The following is a 22,724-nucleotide window of genomic DNA, read 5'->3' as shown; positions in this document are numbered from 1 at the left end:
TTTTATATATTTTCTTATCTCTAGTTATGACCTTATTTTCTCCACTTAAAGAAGACCCTTTAACATTTATTGTAAGGCTGGTTTAGTGGTGATGATCTCAGTTTTTGCTTGTCTGGGAAATTCTTTCTCTCTCCTTCAATTCTGAATGACAACCTTGCCAGGTAGAATACTTTTGGTGGTAAGATTTTTCCTTTCAGCATTTTAAATATAGTAAGTCATTCCTTTCTGGCCTGTAAAATTCCTACTGAAAACTGGCTGATAACATTATGGGAATTCCCATGATTATAACTAGTATTGTTTTTCTTTAGCTGCCTTTAAAACTCTCTCTTATCTTTAACTTTTGTCATTTTAATGATATGTCTTGGTGTGGATCTGTTTGGGTTCATCTTTTTGGGGACTCTCTATGCTTCCTGGACCTGAATATCTCTTTCATTCCCCAGCTTAGGAAAGTTTTAAACATTATTTCTTCAAACACATTTTCTGCCCCTTTCTTTCCCTCTTCTCCTTCTGGGACCCCTATAATGTGAATGTTAGTATACCTGATGCTGTCCCAAAAGCCCTTCAAACTATCCTCATTTTAAAAATTATTTTCTTCTGTTCAGTTTGAGTGATTTCTAGTACTCTGTATTCCAGATCACTGATCTGTCCTTCTGTATCATCTAATCTACTGTTGATCCCCTCTAATGTATTTTTTACTTCAGTTATTTTATTCTTCAGTTCTGATGGATTCTTTTTTCTATTTTCTAACTCTTTGTTGAAGTTCTCACTGTGTCCATCCATTCTGCTCCAGAGTTCAGTAAGCATCTTTGTGATCATTACCTTAAACTCTTTATCAGGTAGATTGTTTATCTGTTTCATTTAGCTCTTTTTCTGAGAGCTTCTCTTGTTCTTTCATTTGAAACACATTCCTCTGTCTCCTCATACTGCCTAATTCTGTTTATTTCTATGTATTAGGTAGATTCATTACATCTCCTGCCTTAGAGAAGTGGCCTTATGTAGGAGATGTCCTATGGGGCTCAGCAGCAAGCTTCCCTATGGCTACCAGAGCCAGATGCTCCAGGGGTATCCCCTATGTGGGCTGCATGTGCCCCTTTATTGTGAGGTCAACTCTTATGGGCACACTGGTGGGCAGGACAGGCTCCCCAGCAATGTTGGCTGTGCAACTTGTCAGCATGCAACTGCTACAAGTTGCACGATTGCTAGTGGGCTGTGCTGGCCCCTGGTGCTAATATGTTAGAGGGAGGATTCCAATATGGTGCCCATCAGTGCAAGTGTCAGAGTGGTAGAACAAGACCATAAAAATGGCTGCTGCCAGCGTCTCACTTCTGGGGGGATCCCAGCTGCTTCCTGTCTCTCAGCGAGGCTCCCCAAGATAAGCAAGTGGAGACTCAGACACCTGAAACTGCTGACTCTGTGCTGGGACTTGGAGCAAGTAAGTTTTCATGCACACCCTTTAAGAGCAAAGTCTTCATATCCTACAGCCCTCTGGTTCTCCCAAACATAAGTCCCACAGGTGTTCAAAGTCAGACATTTTGGGCACTTGTATTCTTGGTTTAGGACTCCCAGGATGGGGAAGCAGATGTGGGGCTTGACTCCTCAGTCCTTGGAGAGGATCTCCATTGTTGTGATTTTCCTCCCACTTAAGATCCTTAAGTGTGAGTCCTGACTAGACCACATCTCTGCCCCTCTTATTCATCTGGTTGTTGTTTCTTATTTATATCTTTAGTTGTTGAATAACTTCTCTGTTAGTCTTCAGATTATTCTCAGAGATAGTTGCTCTGTAAGTAGTTTTAACTTTGGTGCACCATGGGAGGAGGTCAGCTCAGGGTCTTCCTACTCTGCCATCTTGATCACTCTTTCTATAACATCCTATCTTAACACCAATGTAGGTGTTACTATCTCTTTACCAAAGAAAATAATGTATGTGTAAATGCTCTGTAAACATTAAAACCAGCTGAGTCAAACATAGTTATTATCAGGATTTTCAATGTTCATTCTTAAGAAGTTAAAAAAAAAAGGCCACCTTCTTAGGAATTAAAAGTAAACTGAAGCAAATTATGAGTGACAATATGGACTTCAAGGAGAATATTAATATTGACTGTGTTCTTACTTACCACACTATCATGCTTGCTAATACAATTTGGTTAAATAAAATATTTCACCAACATTGCCTGTCAGAAATAACAATTTAACTGCTAAAACATAAATGAAAAATAGAAATAAATACTTACTCACAACACCAAATTGTCCCCAGAACAGAAGTATAGCCAAAATTGGGAAAATAACAATGAGGATATTTTCTTTTGGAGAAAACCATGAAACTGGGAAGAGAGAAAACAAAAATCACAATTAACATTTACTATAAGCACTTTAACTCCTGCCCATGAATAGTCAACAATATATTTTATTATGGAGATGGAAAATAAAAACAATTAATTAAAACTTTGGCCATACAATAAATAACGAATTATACATATAATTTAACTTATACAGCAAATTTTACTTACGAAACAAGAAACTAGTTATTTAAGTACTTTTCATCACATTTTCCGTAATCCATGACTTCTAGAAGGAGAAAATATGGCACAGGAGCTGAGAACAAGGTTCTGTAGCCACAGTGCCTGGCTTTGAAACCCAACCCTAACTTACAATCTCTGTGACCTTGGACAAAGTCTTAACACCTCTCTGTTCTTCAGTGTCCTCACTGTTACACTGGGACAACTAGACTGTTGCGACTGTTAACAAAGTTAATACATGCAAAGGGCCTAAAACAAACCTTGGTATTTACCAAGTGCTCAATAAGCATTAACTACAATTACTATTATGTGCTCCTGCAGTGAATACCTGTATGTGTCACACGCCAAGAATTTACCTTAAACCAACAATGAAGTCTTTCTGTAAAGACTGACTCAGGGTATCAAAGTGAGGAAGTTGTACAACTGGGTACCTTCACCTTACTCTGATTAAAACCAAGACAGATGTGAGCCCTAGCTTTTCTCAAACTTACTCTGGAACAGGAGTCGTATTTATGAATAATTAGGCTTCAAATGATTGTCTACATATAAAGTAACATCAGGGGCTTTAGGTATTAAGGAAGCTTCTATTAAGTTCGTTACAAGTTACCTAGAGAATGATAATATAAAATATGTTCTATATAAAGGAAATTGTGATGTTAAGTCTTCAAATAAGATTTGTTGAGAACTTAAAAAAAATTAAGTTTAATTGCATCTTATCAACTCTTAAGACCATAATTTTACCTGTGAAATTTCTTCTCTAACAATAAAGCCAAGTAAATGCACTGAAAGCATTTCAAAGTTTCCCTGTGTAGAGGGAATTTGCTTTGTGAAGAACTCTTCTGAATGCTGCCCAAAGTAACCATTTGTGTTCCTCTAAATTTAACCCTTTCAAATCTTCCATTACTCTGCCTCTGTATCAGCATGTTAAGAAACTTGTGGGCTTTCGTACAGTAATGCTAGCCATGCATTTCTTGTGTTAGCTTATAATGGTAAGCTCTGGTAAATGTTCACAATAATATAACATTATAAATTCTATCTGGCAGATACTAGCTCTCCATAATCTAGCATCTTGCCCTACACATAGTAGAGACTCAGTTGGTTTGTTGCTGAACGTTCCAACAGTCAAAAAATAGTGAGTGAATCAAAGACAGCTTTTTGGGGTGGGGGTGTGTGGATGCTCTCATGGCTGCAGATCTCTACCAAGGGACAGATGTTTTCAGGTAATCTGAATTAATACCTTAATTTCTAACTGAATTACTGAGCATCTTCCTATACCAAAAAAAATTCATTTCAATTCAGTGTAAAATCCTACCGGGAAAAACTTTCATGAATCATCCTTAGGTTTTCATGTCTAATGCCCAAAGGATTTGGTAAGAGCTCTATGATCTAATGACTATTCTTAACTTATTTTTCTCTACTTGCTTTATTATTTTATTTTTTTTGAGCTCTGTACATTAACTCCTCAAATCCTCACAATCATTACATGAGGATTAATTAATCCCTCCTCCTCACTGAGGAAACTGAAGCCTAGAGAATTAAGGGTCTTAAGTATCTTAAATTTTCAGGTCCCAAACTGACTTCTGACACTCCTCTCCCTACTCCTTCACCAAACCTACCCTCTTGGTTTTCCCCATTTCAGTAGTGGTGACCCCATTTCTCCAGCTGCTCAAGCTAAAAACCTTGGAGTCATCCTTGACTCCTTGGTTTCTCTCACACCTCACTTCTGGTCCTTCAAGATATAGCCAGTATCTGATTTCCTATTCAAGATGGGCTGACGAAGAAATGTTCTTTCACTGGCCTTCCCACTTATACAACAAAACAATCTTCAAGTCTTAGCACATATTAAGAGAAATCTCTCAGTGAAAATAAGAAGTGTGTTTGACCTGGTCTGACCACTTATTTTCCACTTATCACACAAACATTTATTAAAAGCCCACCATGGGTAGGGTACTCTTCTAGGTATCTGAGATCTAGCAGTGAACAAGCCAAGTGGGGCCATGGGGCTTGGGTGGGGAGGGGTTGAAGAACAGACTCTTATGGGTAGTAAGGCCTCTGGGGAGAGGAACTGGCTCTGAGCCTTGGACTGGAATGAGCCTGCCACATGAGGACAGGGGAGAAGATACACCAAAGGAACAGCAAGTTTGAGCAACTGAACGATGGCCAGTGTGACTAGAATTTAATGATACAAGATGAGGTGGAAAGAGTTTGCGAGGGTTAAGATCATGTTGGGTCTTCTCAATTTGTTAAGAAAGTTTGGATTTTATTCCACAAGCAATGACAAGTAATCAGAAAGCTTAAAATAGGGAAGAAAAGTGACCAGATTTATTTAAAATCTTCTTTGGCAGCCACGAAGGGAATGGATTAAAGAGAAGCAGGACCTATCAGAGTTAATCAGCAATCGGGTAGTAGCAGGAAGGTAGGACATGGCCCACAAATGCAGTCCTGAGTTCAGTTTACTTATCAAATTTAAAGACATAATAGGGAACTGTTCCAAAGGAAAGTGACTAGGATAGGGATGCTGAAACCACAAGCAATGGTTAAAGGAACTGGGGATTTTTACCTTAGACAAAAATAAACTTGGAAGAGAAATACCACAGCCCTCCTACTGAGTGAGAAACTGCAGGGCTGCAAGTTTTAGCTTGACTTCAGGAATAACTGCAACTGCCTGATAACAGACTAAAATCCTCTGGAAAGTAACAGTCTCATTATGTCAAGTGCTCACGTAAAAAGTCTGAATGACCAACTACCTGGGGTGTGACAGAAGTAATTCAGGAATTAGATAGGGAGGTAGACTAGATGACTCATAGCTGGCTCTACACCTCTATGCAAAAATAATAAGAGCCATTTCAAAGACAGAGGGTGGGATTATAGAACCAAAAATATAATTGTCTAAGTGATTCTTAACTGGAGCTTATCAAAATTACCTGGGGTTTATCCAAACATCACATACTCTCCCCTTTCAGCTTCTATTCCAATAATCACTCACACGTGTGGGGAGGGGGGGGCAGGCCATGATTCTCTGTTTAAAATCACTGCTGTAGCTCCCTGCTGTAATTTATCTTCTCTCACTGACATGAACACTTTACCTCTAATTTGTTAAGGTGGGAAAAATTTGAGGATCACTGAATTGGATATCTGAGTATCAAATGAGATGCTATGGAAAAACCCAATGTTTTATATAAAACTACGTATATTCCTATTAAGCTACTGATTTGTTATGGTAAATAGTACTGTCAGATGACTCTTTATTTCCCAAGGGGTGAGGGAGACAAAATACTTCTCTAAGGTCCCTTTCAGTTCTGAGTTTCTATAGCACTAAGAAAATTAATTAAGCTTAAAATGGACTAAAAACAACATTATTTTTCCACCCCAGGATTAAGAAAGATGATCCAAGGTTATCCACACTCTTATTCCACCCATGCTACGTCTGACAACTATGCCTATTATTCTCCAATTCCTGGTCAGGTAGAGTGGATCGCAGGAAAATAAACTTAAGGCAAAGAAATGATACTAAGAGGATGTGGTCTATGCGTAAGTGTTTAAATTTTGCTTCCAAGTCTAAATATTATAAAAACCCAGGACTTCATTCCTCTTATCGTTGTGTACAAAATGGGACAACCTGAAAGAGCCAAGAAATAACTCTAATCAATTAAGTGTGCCTTTCCTTCAAACAGATACAAGGTACACTTCTGCACAGAGAACAAGTTTCCACAAAAAAGGATCACAATAAAATTTCTGGCACTAAAATTCAAACCACATTTTTACATGCTGCTTTAGGACTGTGATTTTTTTTTTAATTTATCGACTTGCCTAGGATATAGTCCCCAGTTATTTAAGCAAAGCCAGAATTCTAAGGTGGCCCCCCCAAATCCCACCCCCTGCAAGCAGCCTTTTTTAATTTCCTCCCCTTGAGGTAAGGATGGGACTGTGACTATGACAGATTTCATTCCCATGATTATGTTGTTTCATATGGTAAAAGGGATTTTGCTGAATGTAATTAAGGTCCCCAATTGGTTGACTTTGAAAAAGAGTGATTATTCTTGACGGAGGGGGGTAGACCTAAAAAGACCTTAAAAGGGTTTGGGATTGTTCTAGCAAAAGAAATTCAACATGTGGCAGGGATTCAACAAGAAGAAGAGTCTGCTTAGCTGGCTTTAAATAGGGAAGAGGCAGTGTGGCAAGGAATAGGAGCAAGCTCTAGGAACTAAGAGAAGCCCCCATCAGACATCCAGCAAAGAAACAGGGACCTCAGTCCTATAATCACAAGGAATTGAATTCTGCCACAACTATGTGTGCTTGGAACAAGACCCTGAGCTCCTGATGGGAACACAGCCTGCTAAAACCTTGATTTTAGCCTTGTAAGACTGAATGGAGAACCCAGTCATACCATGACCAGAACTGTGATCTACAAAATGGGTGCTGTTTAAAGCTGCTACATTTGTGGTTGTTTGTACATGCACTAGAAAACTAACACAAGCAACTCAAAAGGCCATCACGTCAACATTATGAACATAATGTATCTCATGCTGATAAAAACGGAAATGGCAACTTTGCTAAACCTGAACAGACCTTTTAAAACAAAACCCTAATAGCTTACTCAAAAAAAGGTAAAATTTTAAGCCTCTAAGTTTTTGTATCATTAATACAATAAACATAAATATTAATAACACATTTTATAACTCTTATTGTTTACATTTAGTAATTTGGTTGTTTACAAGGTATTTTCACAGAAACCACATACAGTGGTGGTAAACATACTGGTTTTAAAGACAGACAGATCTAGGTTAAAATCCTGGCTATGACTCTGGTCTTGAACAAGCACCCTAAATCTCTCTTGCCTCTTCATCTGTTAAATGGTTAAGACCTATATCTATCTCCTAGAGTTCTTGAGTTCAGGACACAACACACATAAACTATCTGGCACGTGCCCTAATAATAGTGCCCAGCTCACAGTAGGTGCTCAATAAATCTTTGTTAAGTAAGCAATATATTTTGAACAAGCCTGTGATGGAAATGGTATTCCCATTTGACAGACAAAAAACAGAGGGCCAGATAGGTTGAGTTTCTTATCCAAATTTTCTTAAACTAGAAAATGATAACGTATAGAAAAAGCTTTCTAAATTCCAGTCCTGTGCTCTGTCCATGGTACTATACTATACATAGGCACCAGAGGTATATAAAATCGCATAAAGAGGTATATATATCTCATAGATAGTATTTCTAAAATACTGTGATCAAAAAAAAGGGCAAAAAGAATGGCCGCCCTTAGTTCACATTCTAGTAAGCAGAATTCTCTATTACGCAATTTCTATTCCTCATTTATGCCTGTATTTGTGAAAAAGTACTGCACTGTAAAAATGGTTTCTATTGCCTAAATCCCCAAAGTCTACATGATAGGTAAGTCTCATTATCACAATATATTTGTATTCCACTATAAGAGTCCTGCCCCAACTAACTTTTTGTGCAGAGAGAAGGGTTTTTTGTTTGTTTTTTTCCCCCGTAAAACATGGGTGCAAAATCATGACATAACAAGAGCAGATGCTGGCAAGGATGTGAAGGAAACCAATGTTGCTGATGGGAATGTAAAATGGAACAACCACACTGGAAAACAGTTTGGCAGTTTCTTTAAAAACTAAGCATATACTTGCATACAACCAAGTAATTGTACTTCTGGGCATTTATTCAGGGAAATGAAGACTGTGTCCACCCAAAAATCTCTACGTGATAGTTCACAGCAGCTCCATTTCTAACAGCCAAAAACTAGAAACACCCAAAATGTCCTACAATAGGTGAACAGTTAAACAAGCTGTGACATACCCATACCATGGAATATTAGCCAAAAAAGACAGAGAAAGAGAACAAATTATTGATACAGGCAACAACTTGGATAGATCTCGAGGTACTGTGCTGAGTGACAAAAGCCAATCTCAAATGATTATATACTGTATGATTCCATTTATGTAACACTGTTGAAATAACAAAAGTATAGACATGGATAACAAATTAGTGCTTGACAGGTTAGCATGAGGGAGTGCTCTGTGCTAACTAAATAGTTCTATATCCTGATGGTGGTGGCAGGTACACAAATATACACATCATAAAATGACAAAGAAATATACATACATTGACCACTGTCAACTTCCTGGGTTTGATACTTTATTATAGTTACATATGATGTAACCATTAGGGGCAACTGAGTGAAGAGTACACAGCACCCCCAGCACCCCTCTGTTCCATCTTTGCAACTTCCTGTGAACCTATAATTATTTCAAAAAATAAAAATGGGTGCAAAGCCAAATGTCTGAGACCTCTGATAGAATTTTCTACATTCTCTACAATGAAACAATACCTCCTCATTTGAATGGTCCCAAAGTAAACACAATTCATATTTTTACAGGGTACTTTGAAAACAAATAAAGATGAAACAATCACACACAAAATTATAAACTTTCTCTTCATCTCAGGTGTTGGTACCCCTTTCCCATCCATCTTCATTCCATATTCTGGCCTTTCAAGTCTCATATCTCGAGTTTACTTCTCAGTGACCCTGAAACTACTAGTCCCTACGTCTTGTTTTTACATTCCAATGAAACTACATTCCTTCAGAAAAATTTCAACTAGATATTAGATTATCCAATTCCAGAGTAGACCCCTGCTGAAAGGTATACTTTAAAATAAAGAAAAAAAGCTCTTCATCCTAAATGAATATCAAATTAATAAAAGTTACAATGTAAGAGAGATTTCTAAGCAGAAAAGCTTTCCAGATTCTGCTAGCCTACTCTAAGCCATCTCCTGCCCTTTCCGTGGGGAGCAAAAATCCCTCTCACAACACCCCAGGCCAGCTTTAGGAACTTGATACCTTCCTTTATAAAACAAACACCCCCAAGAGCACAATATACATCTGCAAGGCACTTTGGTTCACAAAGCACTTGTACACAAGGGATCTCATTTGGTGCTCATTAGACTGCAGAATACATAAAAGCAGGTATCTATTTTCATCCCCTTTTTTAGAGAAGAGGTAACTTGACTTGGCGAATTTACTTCTCAATATCATAAAGGTGAACAGTTAAGTTGCAGAATAGGGCATATAACTTAGGTCTGCTGATCCCTAATCCTAAGCAATGCCAAAATATTCTATCAAGCTAAGCACCCCATTCCCAGTGTGGTAACAGACATTTAATAACAGTAAATGCAAGAAGAACAGAGGCAAATAGTAGATCCAACTGACATGATCTGATCCAACTGAAAGCAGAAGTTCTCAAAGTATGGTCTAATCCTGAGATCAGTAATATTTCTAGTGACTCTAAATACACCTTTCAAAATGGGAAGCTGAAATGTACTTCTGTGTGGTTGAAGAACTCAGCTGGCACAGCAAGGAATAGAATAGAAAGGAGACTTTTTAACTTCAGCTAACTTTACCGGTTTATGCAACTCACCAACTCAAGCTGGTGAAGAAAGGGCAGAATTCATGGTGCTATAATCAAGGCTGAATTTAAACAAATTAAATTGGATGCCTAGCTCTCCCACATCTTGGCCAAGGAAAAAAATACCAAAGCAAGGCTAAGCACAGGAAACCTCAAGGAATCATCTATGATAACCTGATTTTAATATTCTGATTCTCCACTTAATCTGTTCTTTCCAGAGGAAGCATGGCTATCTAGGACTTGTCAACTCTTGATCAAAGTGTAAGGTTTAAAAAAAAGGTGAAATAATTGGAAAAAGCCTTGAGAATTAATCACAGGAAAGAAAGTACTTTTGATGGTAGCAAACAGAAATGCAGAGTAGATGACCCCAGACTGCTCACTTCAATATAACAGTCCTCAGAACAAAAGTTTGAGAACCACATGATGTACAAATTAATAAACAACAAAGGAGATTTATTGTGAAAAGCAGAAGGGCAAATAAGATAAAACTCATGATCTTAAAGCTGCTAAACATTCCAGTGACATTTATTATTAACAGTTTGCTTTTTGATTCAAAGGAGTTCCCCATTTTACCCCCCTTTCTAACAGGATCATGTTGCTGCAGGAGAAATAAAAGGGAAACTTTATAAAAGTCTTACCAACACGATACTTTAGTTCTATGATGGTTTCGCCTTCTCTGCTTAATTCTGTTACTTCACAAGTGTAGTTTCCTGGGATGGCATCATTCTTATTCATCATCAAAGAGGCATCGCCTTTTAGTAATTCTGATTCTGAGATTCTTGCGCTACTAAATTCAGGAGTGGGCTTAGCCATTCCCTGACCTCCATCAAAGATGAAAATGTCTTTTCCTTTAAGTTTCCACTTGACATACAATTCAGCAATGTTCCTCGCCTCCACGTTACTAACAAAACATGGGATGACAACAGTTTGATTGCAAGTGGTGTATTCTACAGATTTGGTTGCATTAAATATCAGCTGAGCTGAACCTGGAAAAGAGAAATAAAATTGTTTCATTTCATTACAGAATTCTATACTATGAGATCTCAGGTATGTTACAAATCCTTAAGATAAAAAGAAATGTTTCTATTGTTCACTTAAGTAAGCAAGCAGCTACAGAGAAGAGAAGATGGGCAAGGTGAGAAGAAGAAACCAAGTATTTTAATATTAATTGAGCACCGCTGATAAACAACATCGTACCTCTTCCTTATTCATTCCCAGTAAAACAAAATATACATTCTCATGCATCTTGGGAATAAATTCAGCAACTGTTTTAGAACATGCAGGTGTAGTGTTTGGCTTTTGAAGCTCTGAAGTAATCATTACTGTCTTCTGATATATGTAGAAAAATGCTGTCTTATGAGAAAATTTTAAACAGAAAATAAAACCAAATATTATATTCAGTGTCAACTTCTATACACGTCCTCCAAATAGAACTTGCTACACTGATACGAAGTTTATCTCTATCCCTATGTTACATTTCCAAAAAAAGGTGGCAGGCTCTACTCTACTTAAAAATAAAAAGTAAATCACATGAATCACATCACATCTTCCCACTAGGATGGAAAGTCTTAGAATGCTAAGGAGAAAAAACCATTCTCTATGGCTATTTTCCCATTGCAAAACAGACAGCAACAGACATTTTGTATGCAAGTATAATAAAGGATTATATACAGTTGAATGGCATTTTCCCACTCCCACATTTCACTGAAACTAAGGAACAACTTCCAAATGTATATTACAGGTATCCCTTCCTTCTAGAAACAATATACTACCCAAAATAAAGCTAAGATGCAAGTTGAAACCAAGAGCAGATACTGCTAAGAAGTAGTATATATTCGATCCACTCTTTTCAATAGGATAAATTACTGGTTGTTGCCTTATAAAAGAGGGATTGAGAAATGCATCTTCTTTCATCTAGAATGTGCGAAAATGTGGAGAAGTTGTAGCTGTCTTCCATATTCTTCAGCCATTTAATGACTCTTTCACCTAAGTAGTTGGTGCTTCCCTCAAAAAGAGCACTAACAAATATAAATAAAACCTCACGTTTAATCGTCAAAATTTGTTCCTTCATCAGGGGCAGAGGATGTCATTACTCCAGGAAAATAACTACTAATCGATAAACGCCCACTGCACTGAATGCTAGGATGTGGAGTGGAATATAACTGAACAATGTTCAGGAAGCCTGAGAACAAATCGCATCTTTGTCACTTTTCAGTATGCAACCTTAAGCAATTCACTTAAGTTTTCTATGTCTTGGTTTACTCTCTGTAAGTAAGGAGATCAAAAATGAACACCGGGCTGCTTCACAGAATTTCGGTCAGCATCAAAAGAGAAAATAATATTGGCAAGTGCTCTCTAAACAATACTGTGCTATAAATCTGTGGGGTGACATTATAAAAACTAGGCACTACAGCATTTTAATGTAATGTTCCGAACCTTCTCTGACTGGCAGGTCTGAATTGTTACATTTCTGGGAATCTGCCCTCTGAATCAACCCTGTGGGCATCTACAGCTCACCCCTCCCCAGTTCTCTACATTTCTAGCCATCCACATATCAGGAAGCCCCAGTCGAAACCTGGACTTCCAACTGCATTCTTCAAAACCCTGGGGTTGTGAATTATTTCCCCCGAGAAATAAGCACTGGGGGATTATATAGTGTATAAGGAGAGAAGAAAGCGACTACGATGTTGGAATCAGAAAGGGAGGAAAGTGTCAGAAAACATGGTCAATGATTTTGACGTGGACAGAAAGATTACTGAGAGTCCTTTCAATGGAGTGCTGGGCACTGTCTGACAGATCCTTTGAATATCTGATTCTATAGGCGCCTGTGCCTTTTGCTAAGACTGGGCTCTTTTCACAGTTTTGTAAGTTGTAGAAAACTGGTGGACAATGCACATGATTCCTATCCACAGAGATACAAATAAACCTTGTTCTGCAACCAACTTCCACCTGGTGGAAGAAGCAGTTTATAAACTATATTTTAGGGCCTTCCCGAGCAGTCTAGTGGTAAAGACTCTGTACGTCCACTGCAGGGGGCACAGCTTCCATCCCTGGTTGGGGAACAGAGATCACACATGCTGCGCCACAGGCAATAATTAATTAATTAATTAATTACATCTTATTGCCCCGAGGACACTGACCAATTTTGCACCTTTTCACAAACTCATTTCACCATTCCTGACTGCCTATATGTACTCTGTCTATTGCCTATATGTCTGTTCTTCCAATTCTCCTAAAACCAAGATGGTTGTACCATGTTGCTGGTTTGCTTACTAATGCGCAAAATAAAAACTTTGACACATTCATTTTATATTTGTTTCAGTCAAGATTTTACCTTCTTAAAATTATCCTTTAATAAAAGATACAAGTGAAGAGCTAAGTTATCCCAGCGAACTTTTTTTAGAAGCCTCTAGGTGAGAAAGAAGTCAGTAAGCACTCCATGATTTCATAACTTATATTTAGAAAATGATTTCTAAAGAATATAGAAAGCACTGATTACACTGCATTATTTGTTGTAATAGTAACACAAACATTTTTATAGCTGAAGCAATTTCAGTAGAATAAATTCTGTCAATAAAATTCAAAGTGAAATTGACCTGCATAAACTATAATTTGAATAACCCTTGCACTAATAATTAATCAGTGCAGTCCAAAAACGTTGCTCCATCAGCTGTTAACTACAACTTCATCCTCTATAAACATTTGTTAAAAAGCTATTAAGCAGTCAGATTATCTGATTTGGTTTTTCTCTATGTTGCCTACTGCCTTATGATGAAACAGCAAAGCGAAGAAAGGATCTAAAATACACAGAGCAAATAAAGGATCGTATAGATCATTGTCATGAATAAGTAAATTCTGAATAATCAAGAAATGCCTACAGCAGTCTCAATCAGACAGCAATTGGTAAGTACAACCATCAGTGGCACCAGCGTTACAGATAAATTAACAAATGAAATGGGAAAATTCACTTACATCAAATGCCAAAAATATTGGACCCGACAACCTCTATGAATACAGACCACCCACTCACACCATCTCATACTACAGTCCTGAAAACATCTACTATACACTTGCAGAGAAGGCTTAATACATGATACAGCACACAGATCTAGCTCAGAAATGCTAACATGCAACAAATGTTTATTGAGAATTACCTGATCTGAAACACTGTGACAGGATGTGGGGATACAACAATGAAAAAAAGTGTAGGGATTACCTTTAAGACGCTTATAATTCTCACTTGGGGGACTGATACATACATTTTATAACCCGAAGTCATAAGTGCTGTCCTTCCTGCATGACCTGTATGAACAAAGTGCTATGGATGGGCAGGAGAGGAATCAGTCTCACAGGTTTCTAAGAAAATGTTTGTTGCTGCTACGGGAACAACAGAAGACTGTCATAGACCCTGCCCTTTTTGGCCTTCAATCTTCTATCTTTTCGCATGTTCCATGTAAAATTTCTCTCCTTCATAACAACTCTGAAATCACTCTCCTTTTGCAAGCGCTTATCCCTATACTCTCCAAAGGAGCCCTCTCCTCCTATTTCTTATTTCAAGTTGAGTCCTCCAGATAAGAAACCAGAAGCTTCTAATACTTCCACCTATAAACTGTCCTGCTACCCCAACTATCCACACCTCTCTTCCGCTCACTTCCTCCTCTTCAGAAATGAACTCCTTCACCTAAGAGCTAGTTTCCATTTCTGCCTCCACTCATTAATCTCCTCAAGGACTTTCCCTAGTTGATTATCATCCTCCAACATCCCCCAAGTTCATTTACAATAGGTTTAAAAAAATTTTTTTAATTGCATGAATGTTAGCCAACTGGAAAAAAAAAATCCCTTGTACTTGTCTCTCTCTCCTAGCATCCTATAAAGATAACCTAAATGCATTTCTTCACCTCACTCACTTCTAAAATCTCTGCCACCTGGCCTCCACCGTGCCTTCTTCACTACAACAGCTCTTGCCGAAGTCACCAATCACCCCCTGTGAAAACTGAATGCACGCGGTTCACTCTATCTTGACTCCTCTACAGTTCCTGAGCCAGTGGGCAGCTCCTTCTTGCTCTTATCTCAGCTTCTATATCTCTGGGTTTCTTCCTAGAGCTCTCTCCACCTCACTGCAGCATTCTTTCTTTACTGAAATCTATTCCCTGACTCACAGTAAATACTAGGTTCCTAAGAACTTCCTATCCAGCACTGCCCCCTCCCCCTCCCTGCCCCAGTATTCTCCCTTACTCCAGGTTTTAACTACCCACACATTTTATTTAACTAAGCCCCACCTTTTTCCTTAACTGCAGACCTTTGAAAGTCAACCGCCTGCTAGATGTACTACAGTTACTTCAGAGTCAACACGTCCAAAAATCCCTTACCCTCTGTCTACCTCCATCCCAAACACTCACCTTCCTAAAGTATTTTCTATTATTTACCAGTCAACCAGCCCTGGATCTAAGAATCGCGCTGGATTCTGCCTTCTCCTTAGCCATGGAGAATTCTTGGTAGGCTCAACCTATTTAACAGTTCCTAAATGCAATGTCTGTTGTATGAATTAGACATTCATCATTTCTGCCTTGAACTATTGCCATACCCACCTAACTAGCTCCCTATCTCCAGCCTCAATGTTTCCCCATCCCAGCCATGTATTTTCCACAGTTCCCAAAATAATTGTTCCAAATGCAAATGTGCACTCTTTTGCCCAATATATTTTAACAGCAACCCCCCTCCCCCTTCAAGCTAAATTCTAAGTGTGTTAGCATGGAATACAAACTAGGTCCTTCAAAATGCTGTCCAGCCCCACTTCCTGTACTCTCTCATTTCTAAACTAAGCTTGGATCATAATGACCTTGAAATTCCATGGATATGCAGATACACTCTCATCTCCATGCCTTTTCCCACATGCACAAGCGTTCCCCAGCCTAAGGAGGCCTGTGCCTTTCACTGGGTGTACAGGTAAGAGCACATACTTTGGAGTCAGACCTTGGCTGGAGACTTAGCACTTCAACTAAGGTGTATAACCTTAGGCTAGTTACTTAATTTCTATATCTCAGTTTCCTCATCTACAAAATGTGAATAGTGATAATGTATACCCCATAGAGATTTTGTTAAGATTTGATGAGATAATGAACGTGGAGTTCTTTTCTTTTCTTTTAAAGTCTTTATTGAATTTGTTTCAATATTGCTTCTGTTTTATCTTTTGGTTTTTTGGTCCCAAGACATGTGGGATCTTAGCTCCCAGACCAGGGATCGAACCTGCAACCCCTGTATTGGAAGGCGAAGTCTCAACCACTGGACTGCCAGGGAAGTCGCAACATGGAGTTCTTATTGCAGTGCCTTTCCCATACACAGCGAATGTTCAGTAAATGGCGGCTACAGTTCACTAACTCTGGTTCTTCCTGAAAGCACAGCTGAGATGTTCAATCCTGTCCCCCTCACGACTACTATTCAACTGGATTCATCCCTCCTCATTGCTCCCATTGCCCCCTGTTCAAGTGTCGTCACTGCACTTACTATCAACTCTTGTAACTACTGTTTTACTTTACTGATCTATTAGCATCAAAAGATAGGAATACAACAACAATGTCTTCATTTGGTATCCTATGGATCTAACCCAGGGTCCAGCAAGTAGGACTCAATACATTCCTTCTGAATGTAAAAATTTAAAGTATGAATCCCAAGGAAGGAAAATCTAAACATCTTATCAGGAAAGATTCACTCTTCTATATTTCAAGAGAATCCTCCTCTGTTTCTTACTTCTATAGACCTGATTACAGTATCGTGAAGCTACATATTTTAATGAAAAATCTAAATCAAGTCAGTTGCAGACTGGATGGAACAGTTCCTTTAAAATCACTTGATGTGTCTAAGAATGCCCTTCCTAGCAGGTGGTGTTTGAACTGGCTCTGGAAGGATGAGTACCAATGTCATAGAAAAGGGCTTTCTAGGCAGAGTACATAATGAGTACAGACAAATGAGGAAAGAGTATAACCGGAGGCCAACGTTTACTCCGGTGAGCTCTAGGAAAAAGGGCTGAAAAAGATGGTTAAGAAATAATGTAAAGGCTTCCTTGAAAGTCATTCTGAGGAGTCTGGAGTTGATAACATAAGCAATAGTAAACCACTCAGACTTACTTACATTTTAAAAAATAATACAGCAGTATGAAGCGTGAATTGAGGGCAGGAAGGGAGGTGGGAAAGGAGACCCATTAAGAGATCACTGCAATAATCCAGGAAAATGACAACTGAAGAGAAGGCCAAAAATTACAGTGAAAAACAAAAAAGTAAAGTCAATGTAAGTCAGATGTGGGAGGTAAAGGAGAAGAGAGAATTAAAGTTGTTAACTAAAATCATATGTATAACTAGTTAGACTGTGGACTAACTACAGAGAAAAGAGATTTAAGAGATTTCGGGGTGAATATTCTTTCAATATTTAATAGGCTGAATATTAAAAGTACCTGTGGTACAATGAAATGGAGATGTCCAGTAGATCCCAGGATACGTCAATCTGGATTTAAGAAGAAAGATCTGAGCTACAAAGACTTGGGAATTACCAAGAACACAGCTGGTAATCGAAACTGTGAGCATAACAAGATCACCCAGAGAGTCCTTGCAAAGCAAACGGAGCAGGTACCAGAGAAGAAACTGTTGGGGAATGCCAATATTTATGGAGCAAATAGTTAAAGAGGAACAAACTAAGGACATGAGAAAAGGAAGTGACAGAAGTAGGTGGGGCAGCAAAGAAAGCCACTGGAGACAACAAGGAAGGGTCTTAATATGCACAAAACAGATGCTAAGCAGGATGAGTAAAAACAGCCTCTAGATTTAAAATTTCATCCTTAGCTTCTTCATCTGCAGCAATGTCAGCAGACTAGGGACTCCAGTCAGACTGCATCTGAGAAGTGAAGGGGAGGGGAGAAAGAAGAGGCAGTGATTCTCTGTGAATAAATCCGGCAGTATAAGAAAGCAGAGAAAGAAGGCAATAATGGAAAGAGCATGGAGGCAGGGACGAGGCCAGGGTTGTTTTGGTTGTTCTTGTTTGTTTTTAACACGGGGTAAAACTTGAGCATGTGTGCAAGCTAAGATGAAGGAATCACTGAAGAGGGAAAGATCTAAGGTGCAAGACTGAAGGATTAAGGTGACTGGGAAGGTCTCCAAGATGGCGGAAGTGAAAGAGCTGTAGACAGGGGGTCCTTTCCTTGGAAGGGTGATTAGGAACACTTCTGACACTGGGGGAAGGAGAATGAGATGAACGTTGCCTAAGATATTACAGACAAGTTTAGTAATGGTGGGCGGGAAGTTGAGAGAGTCCATACCACACACCACTATTTTTTGCAGTAGAGTAGGAAGTTAATTATTTGCTTGGAATGGATGTTCAGGACTGGGGTAAGAGGCCGCAGCAGTCACTAAGGTAAATGAAGCAAAGCATGTGAGTAAAGACACTTGCTAGAAATGAATCCTACAAATTTTTGTCATCAGGCTTGGGCTCTGGTATGAAGAAATGGAGTCTCAAACTGAATCGGGTTAGAATTAGGGTCAAACGGAGGATTTGGTCAGAGCTCTCCTCACCAGAGACCAAATAAAGTCTGGGGTAAAATAGAGGTGTCCACGTGTGTTTAGTTCTGACTCAAACTAATCTCCCACTGGGCTTTAAAGTGGCCTCATAACAACAGAAGTGGTCAACCTAGAATTATAAGGCCCAGGGCAATTTAAACTCGGTAACATCCAGAACTACAGCTTTATCAAGCACTTAAAATATATTAAGTACTACTGAGGTAAAAGAAAAACAAAAAATTCCTTCTCTTTATAAGCTGCACTTTAAGTTATTAAAAGGCATACAGCCTGAAATTTGTCTGTATGTCCAAGAGGGCCCTGCAAAAAGCTTAGAGCATAACATGGGCTGATACTTGCTTGAAACAGAAAAAGCAATTTTGACAGACCCTGCACTTGCCAAATCCCTTGCCTTGCTTTTTAACCTGTATATGTGACATGTATTCAAATATGCACTTATTTTTCTAATCTAAATCTTAAACCCTGGGATTGAGCAGATTCTGAGTCTTATACAACTGCTCCATGGAGATGGGATAAAATATTCAGAGCAGGGTGTAGCTTCTAATTCCTGTTGCAACTCCATGTAACCACAAAGAGGGAAAATCCAGGTTCTATTGTCTTAGTCGGGGTATATCAGAATCAAATTTCCTGGGTGCTCTACATTTTTTTCCTTTAGTACTACAATGAGTTCAGCAAAATTGATCCTACACTATCATTCTCATTCTTTTATCAAAGAAGAAATATCAGCACTAGTACACAAAGTGAAAGTTGCTTTATCACAACCCAGGAGTACATTATATTAGGCTGAAGCACAAGATAGAAAAATACAGAAATTTTTATCTTGTATAAAAAGGTATGACAGCAAAAACCTAAAAGATGGGCAAAATGGCTATAGGAAAATTATGTCATGAAAAGAACATAAATGTATTAAAAAATGACTATAGTAGCTAGAATTGAACTAACATTAAGGAATGCAGTTTTAATAATGTATTTTGGACTTAGAATATTTATCAATTTTGGGAAAATCACCTATTTTTCATCTTTAGAACCTGGCCTTTCAAATCCCCATTAAAAACTCAGTGGCAAAGACAAAACATCTGCCAAAATACAGATGACAGCATGAGCAAGCGTTCTTAATGGTAGGCGTTTAGTGTAATGCTTTAGCACACTGCCTCTAGACTGCTGGGCAGCCCTGGAAGTAAGTACTTTTAAATAGGCATTTACTTCCTTAAAATGGAAAATTATGGTTAAAACTAATATATTTTTCAAAAGAAAAGAAGGCATTTTTGTTTTAGACAGCCAAATTACTGCTACACTTAGACAATAAAAATGCTTTTTTAGTCATGTATACCCTTGATTTTAAAAACTCACTTTGAACAAAGAAAAATCATTCAACTACTGAAAACACAGTTCATATCACTGTCATTATTTGAGTAACATTTTATTTACCAGTTAGTGAATACCACTGAAACTGCTGATGTGCTTTTAAACAATGTATACTTGGACATATGGGGGAGGGGGGAGGAAAAGAGAATAGTAATTCATTCTGCATCTTGTAAACCAATACAGGGTGTTGTATTTTGCCTGGAATTGGAAGGAATGGGCATTTTAGACAATGTCCTTCACTACAAAGATCTACTGAAACTGTAGTGGCTACCAGGAAAAAGCCTTTGATCAACAACCATAAATGAAACTGAAAGCAAAATCAAACTTGAGTACAAATAAACGTACAAATCCATTACTTCCTTACACATTCTAGAATCTAAACTTGGTCTCCCAAATACTCTGGTTTATAACTACTTGTGTCCTGAGACTGTTAACATCTCTTCATACATGTTCCTTTAAAACTACATGGTAAACACACACACACACACACACAAATCCATTATATCTTATGACCAACACTATCCCTTCCTGTTTTATATTCAACACTTAACAGAACTCAAATGCATAATGCCTCAATTTTGGGTTTTTTTCAGGTTATTATTAACTAAGTACAATAAAACACCATAAATTCTGAATTCTAAGACTCTGTAGGGACTTGAGCACATTAATATTGTATGTAAATGAGTGCTACTTATACGTGATCATACCTATTACTAAAGGAGGCCTATTTCTATCCTCAAAAGTACCATTCTAGCAGTTCTTTCTAATCCACTTGAAAATAGGACCCCTGTTTTTAAAACAGTACATGATTTACACTTTCTGTGCTTCAAACGAGCCTTGAGACCAACGGTCTGAATTAGTAATACTTTATTACAAATTCACAATCGGGTTCAATATAAGGGTTTCTGATCACACAACTGGTTTCTGAAAGCGGTATTATCTGAGCTATAATGATCGTAACAGGCAATAAGCCATTAAGGATGTTAACAGGAAACACTACCTTACCTAATATCAAGCCTTTAGGTAACAGAGATTGATTATTCACAGCTCCAACATCCCAGGAGGTTTCACTGAGTGAGGAAAGAGCTAAGCCGGGACTTAAAAGGCATTTTGGAAATAGCTTGAAGTCACACGCCTTTATGAAGGGCACAGTGAGGCCAGTAACGCGCTTAAAATCTAATTAATTTATAATGTGGGATTCCAGAATTAAATGTAACAACTGCTTGTTACTGTCACTCCAACTCAATTCTGAATTTTACAAAAAGTTCACAAAAGGCTCTAGAGATGTGAAGGGTGACAGGCACTACAGACCCACGACAATTCCTATTCCTTCCTCAGGTTTTACAGACGAAGCACGTTTTGAAAAAGCGAAATGGATTCCCACAGCTGGAGGGCCAAAACGCCTTTGGCGTCGACAGACACCAAATCCCACTCCCGCCGCAAATATGCTTGGACTAGAGGTTACTGCCTTCATACTTCAAGCGAAATCTGGATTACTTTAAAAACGGTTCCCCTAAATAAAGTAGGAAAACTTGAACGTGCAATTTGGACAGTATGAAAGTGGCTGATGGGGCGTGGGGGTAGCGAGAAAGAGTTTCCATCCAGGAAGCTTATTTGCGGGGGTGGGAGAGGGGGAGCAGCCAGAAGAATCTTCTGATTAAATGCTGGGTTGGAGATGAAACTTATTTGTGTCCTTTACGTCCCCTTAACTCTTGTGTTCATGCGGGAGGGCAAACAGGAGAAACCCCTTCTTGCAGACTTTGCCAAAACGCGCACTTGCATCGTGAGAGGCTCGGGCCCTCCCACTCTCCCTCCTTCAACCCCAAATGCACTGAGGAGGGAGGGGGGGGACCCTAACAGCTGCCAACCCAGCGCCTGCGATCGCGCCCTTTCTCTTCACAGCTAATTTTTGCGCGCAGTGCGCGGTGTGGAGCCTTCCTCGGCGCGTGCATCTGGAGGTGGAGAACCGGAGAAGACGAGTCCCGCTCTCACCCAGGGGGAAGGGGACGAGGAGGGAAAGGAGGAAAAGACTGGGGTGCCGCCGACTCGCGGGGCCCTCCCACGTCCGCACGCCGCGCGTGCCGGGCCAAGGCGTCCCGCGCCCCGGCCACCCTCTCCAGGGAGCCGCCGGGCAAGCCGGGGCGCAGCCCACACACCCGCGGGGGGCCGCGGGGGCGGCCAGCCGCGAGCCGCAGAGCCAAGAGCCAGTGACCACCTACCGCAGCGCGCCGAGCCCAGCAGCAACAGCACCACCAGGAGCCACATCTCCGCGCCCGCCGCGGGGTCGCCGCCGCCGCCGCCGCCGCAGGTGTCCGGAGCAGGCGCCGCCGCCGCCTTTACGGAGAGGACCCGCCGCCGCCGTCTCGCGTCACAGGCAGGACCCACTGCCCAGGCTGCCTCGCCGCGCGCACGCGCGCTCCCGCCGCCCCACTCCCGCTCCCGCTCCCCCGCCCTCGCGGGCCGCGCACGCGCACTCGGCCTCGCCCCGCCCCGCCCCGCCCCGCCCCGCCCCGGCGGCTGTGGACGCGGCGCCCTCAGGGCTCGTGGCTTCGAGTTCCTGCTCCCGCCCGCTCCCTGGCGGTTGCGCACGCCGGGCCTCCCGGCGCCGCCCAGTCGCCCCCGGCCCCCGCCCCCTCGTCCGTGTCCCCGCCCCCCACGGGAGGCCGGGCGTGTGTTCCCACGCTCACGGGGGCCTCGTTTCTCCCGCGCCTGTCTGCTATTTCCCTGTTGCCTTCCGCACCGCCCTGGGCCCCGCCGTTCTCCCTCCGCGCGTCCTCCCCACCCTCACGCTTCAGGAGCCGCCGACCCCGGGCGCTGCTCACCCAGACCTCGGAGCCCCGGCCCCTCTCGGGCTCCTG

At 40.2% G+C, this 22,724-nt stretch overlaps 1 protein-coding gene across 3 annotated transcripts in view; it reads right to left on the bottom strand.

Annotated features, from left to right (window-relative positions):
• CD47 (CD47 molecule) overlaps positions 1 to 22,415 on the bottom strand; it is a 52,563-nt gene extending 30,148 nt beyond the window's left edge. For 2 of the 3 annotated variants that reach the window (XM_057696120.1, XM_057696121.1), the window contains exons 1-3: positions 22,086 to 22,303; positions 10,579 to 10,926; positions 2,232 to 2,321 (exon numbers count right to left, since the gene is read on the bottom strand). In XM_057696120.1, coding sequence (XP_057552103.1) covers positions 2,232 to 2,321; positions 10,579 to 10,926; positions 22,086 to 22,131 — 484 coding nt within the window. In that variant the 5' untranslated portion in view covers positions 22,132 to 22,303. Of the gene's footprint in view, positions 1 to 2,231; positions 2,322 to 10,578; positions 10,927 to 22,085 lie in introns of all 3 variants that reach the window. The other variant, XM_057696119.1, reaches the window with a different exon arrangement.
• Between the last annotated feature and the right edge of the window lie 309 nt (positions 22,416 to 22,724).

The sequence above is a fragment of the Hippopotamus amphibius genome, chromosome 10 (assembly GCF_030028045.1).
Source record: "Hippopotamus amphibius kiboko isolate mHipAmp2 chromosome 10, mHipAmp2.hap2, whole genome shotgun sequence".
Taxonomy (NCBI): Eukaryota; Metazoa; Chordata; class Mammalia; order Artiodactyla; family Hippopotamidae; genus Hippopotamus; species Hippopotamus amphibius.
This window is presented reverse-complemented; position numbering and strand designations above follow the sequence as displayed.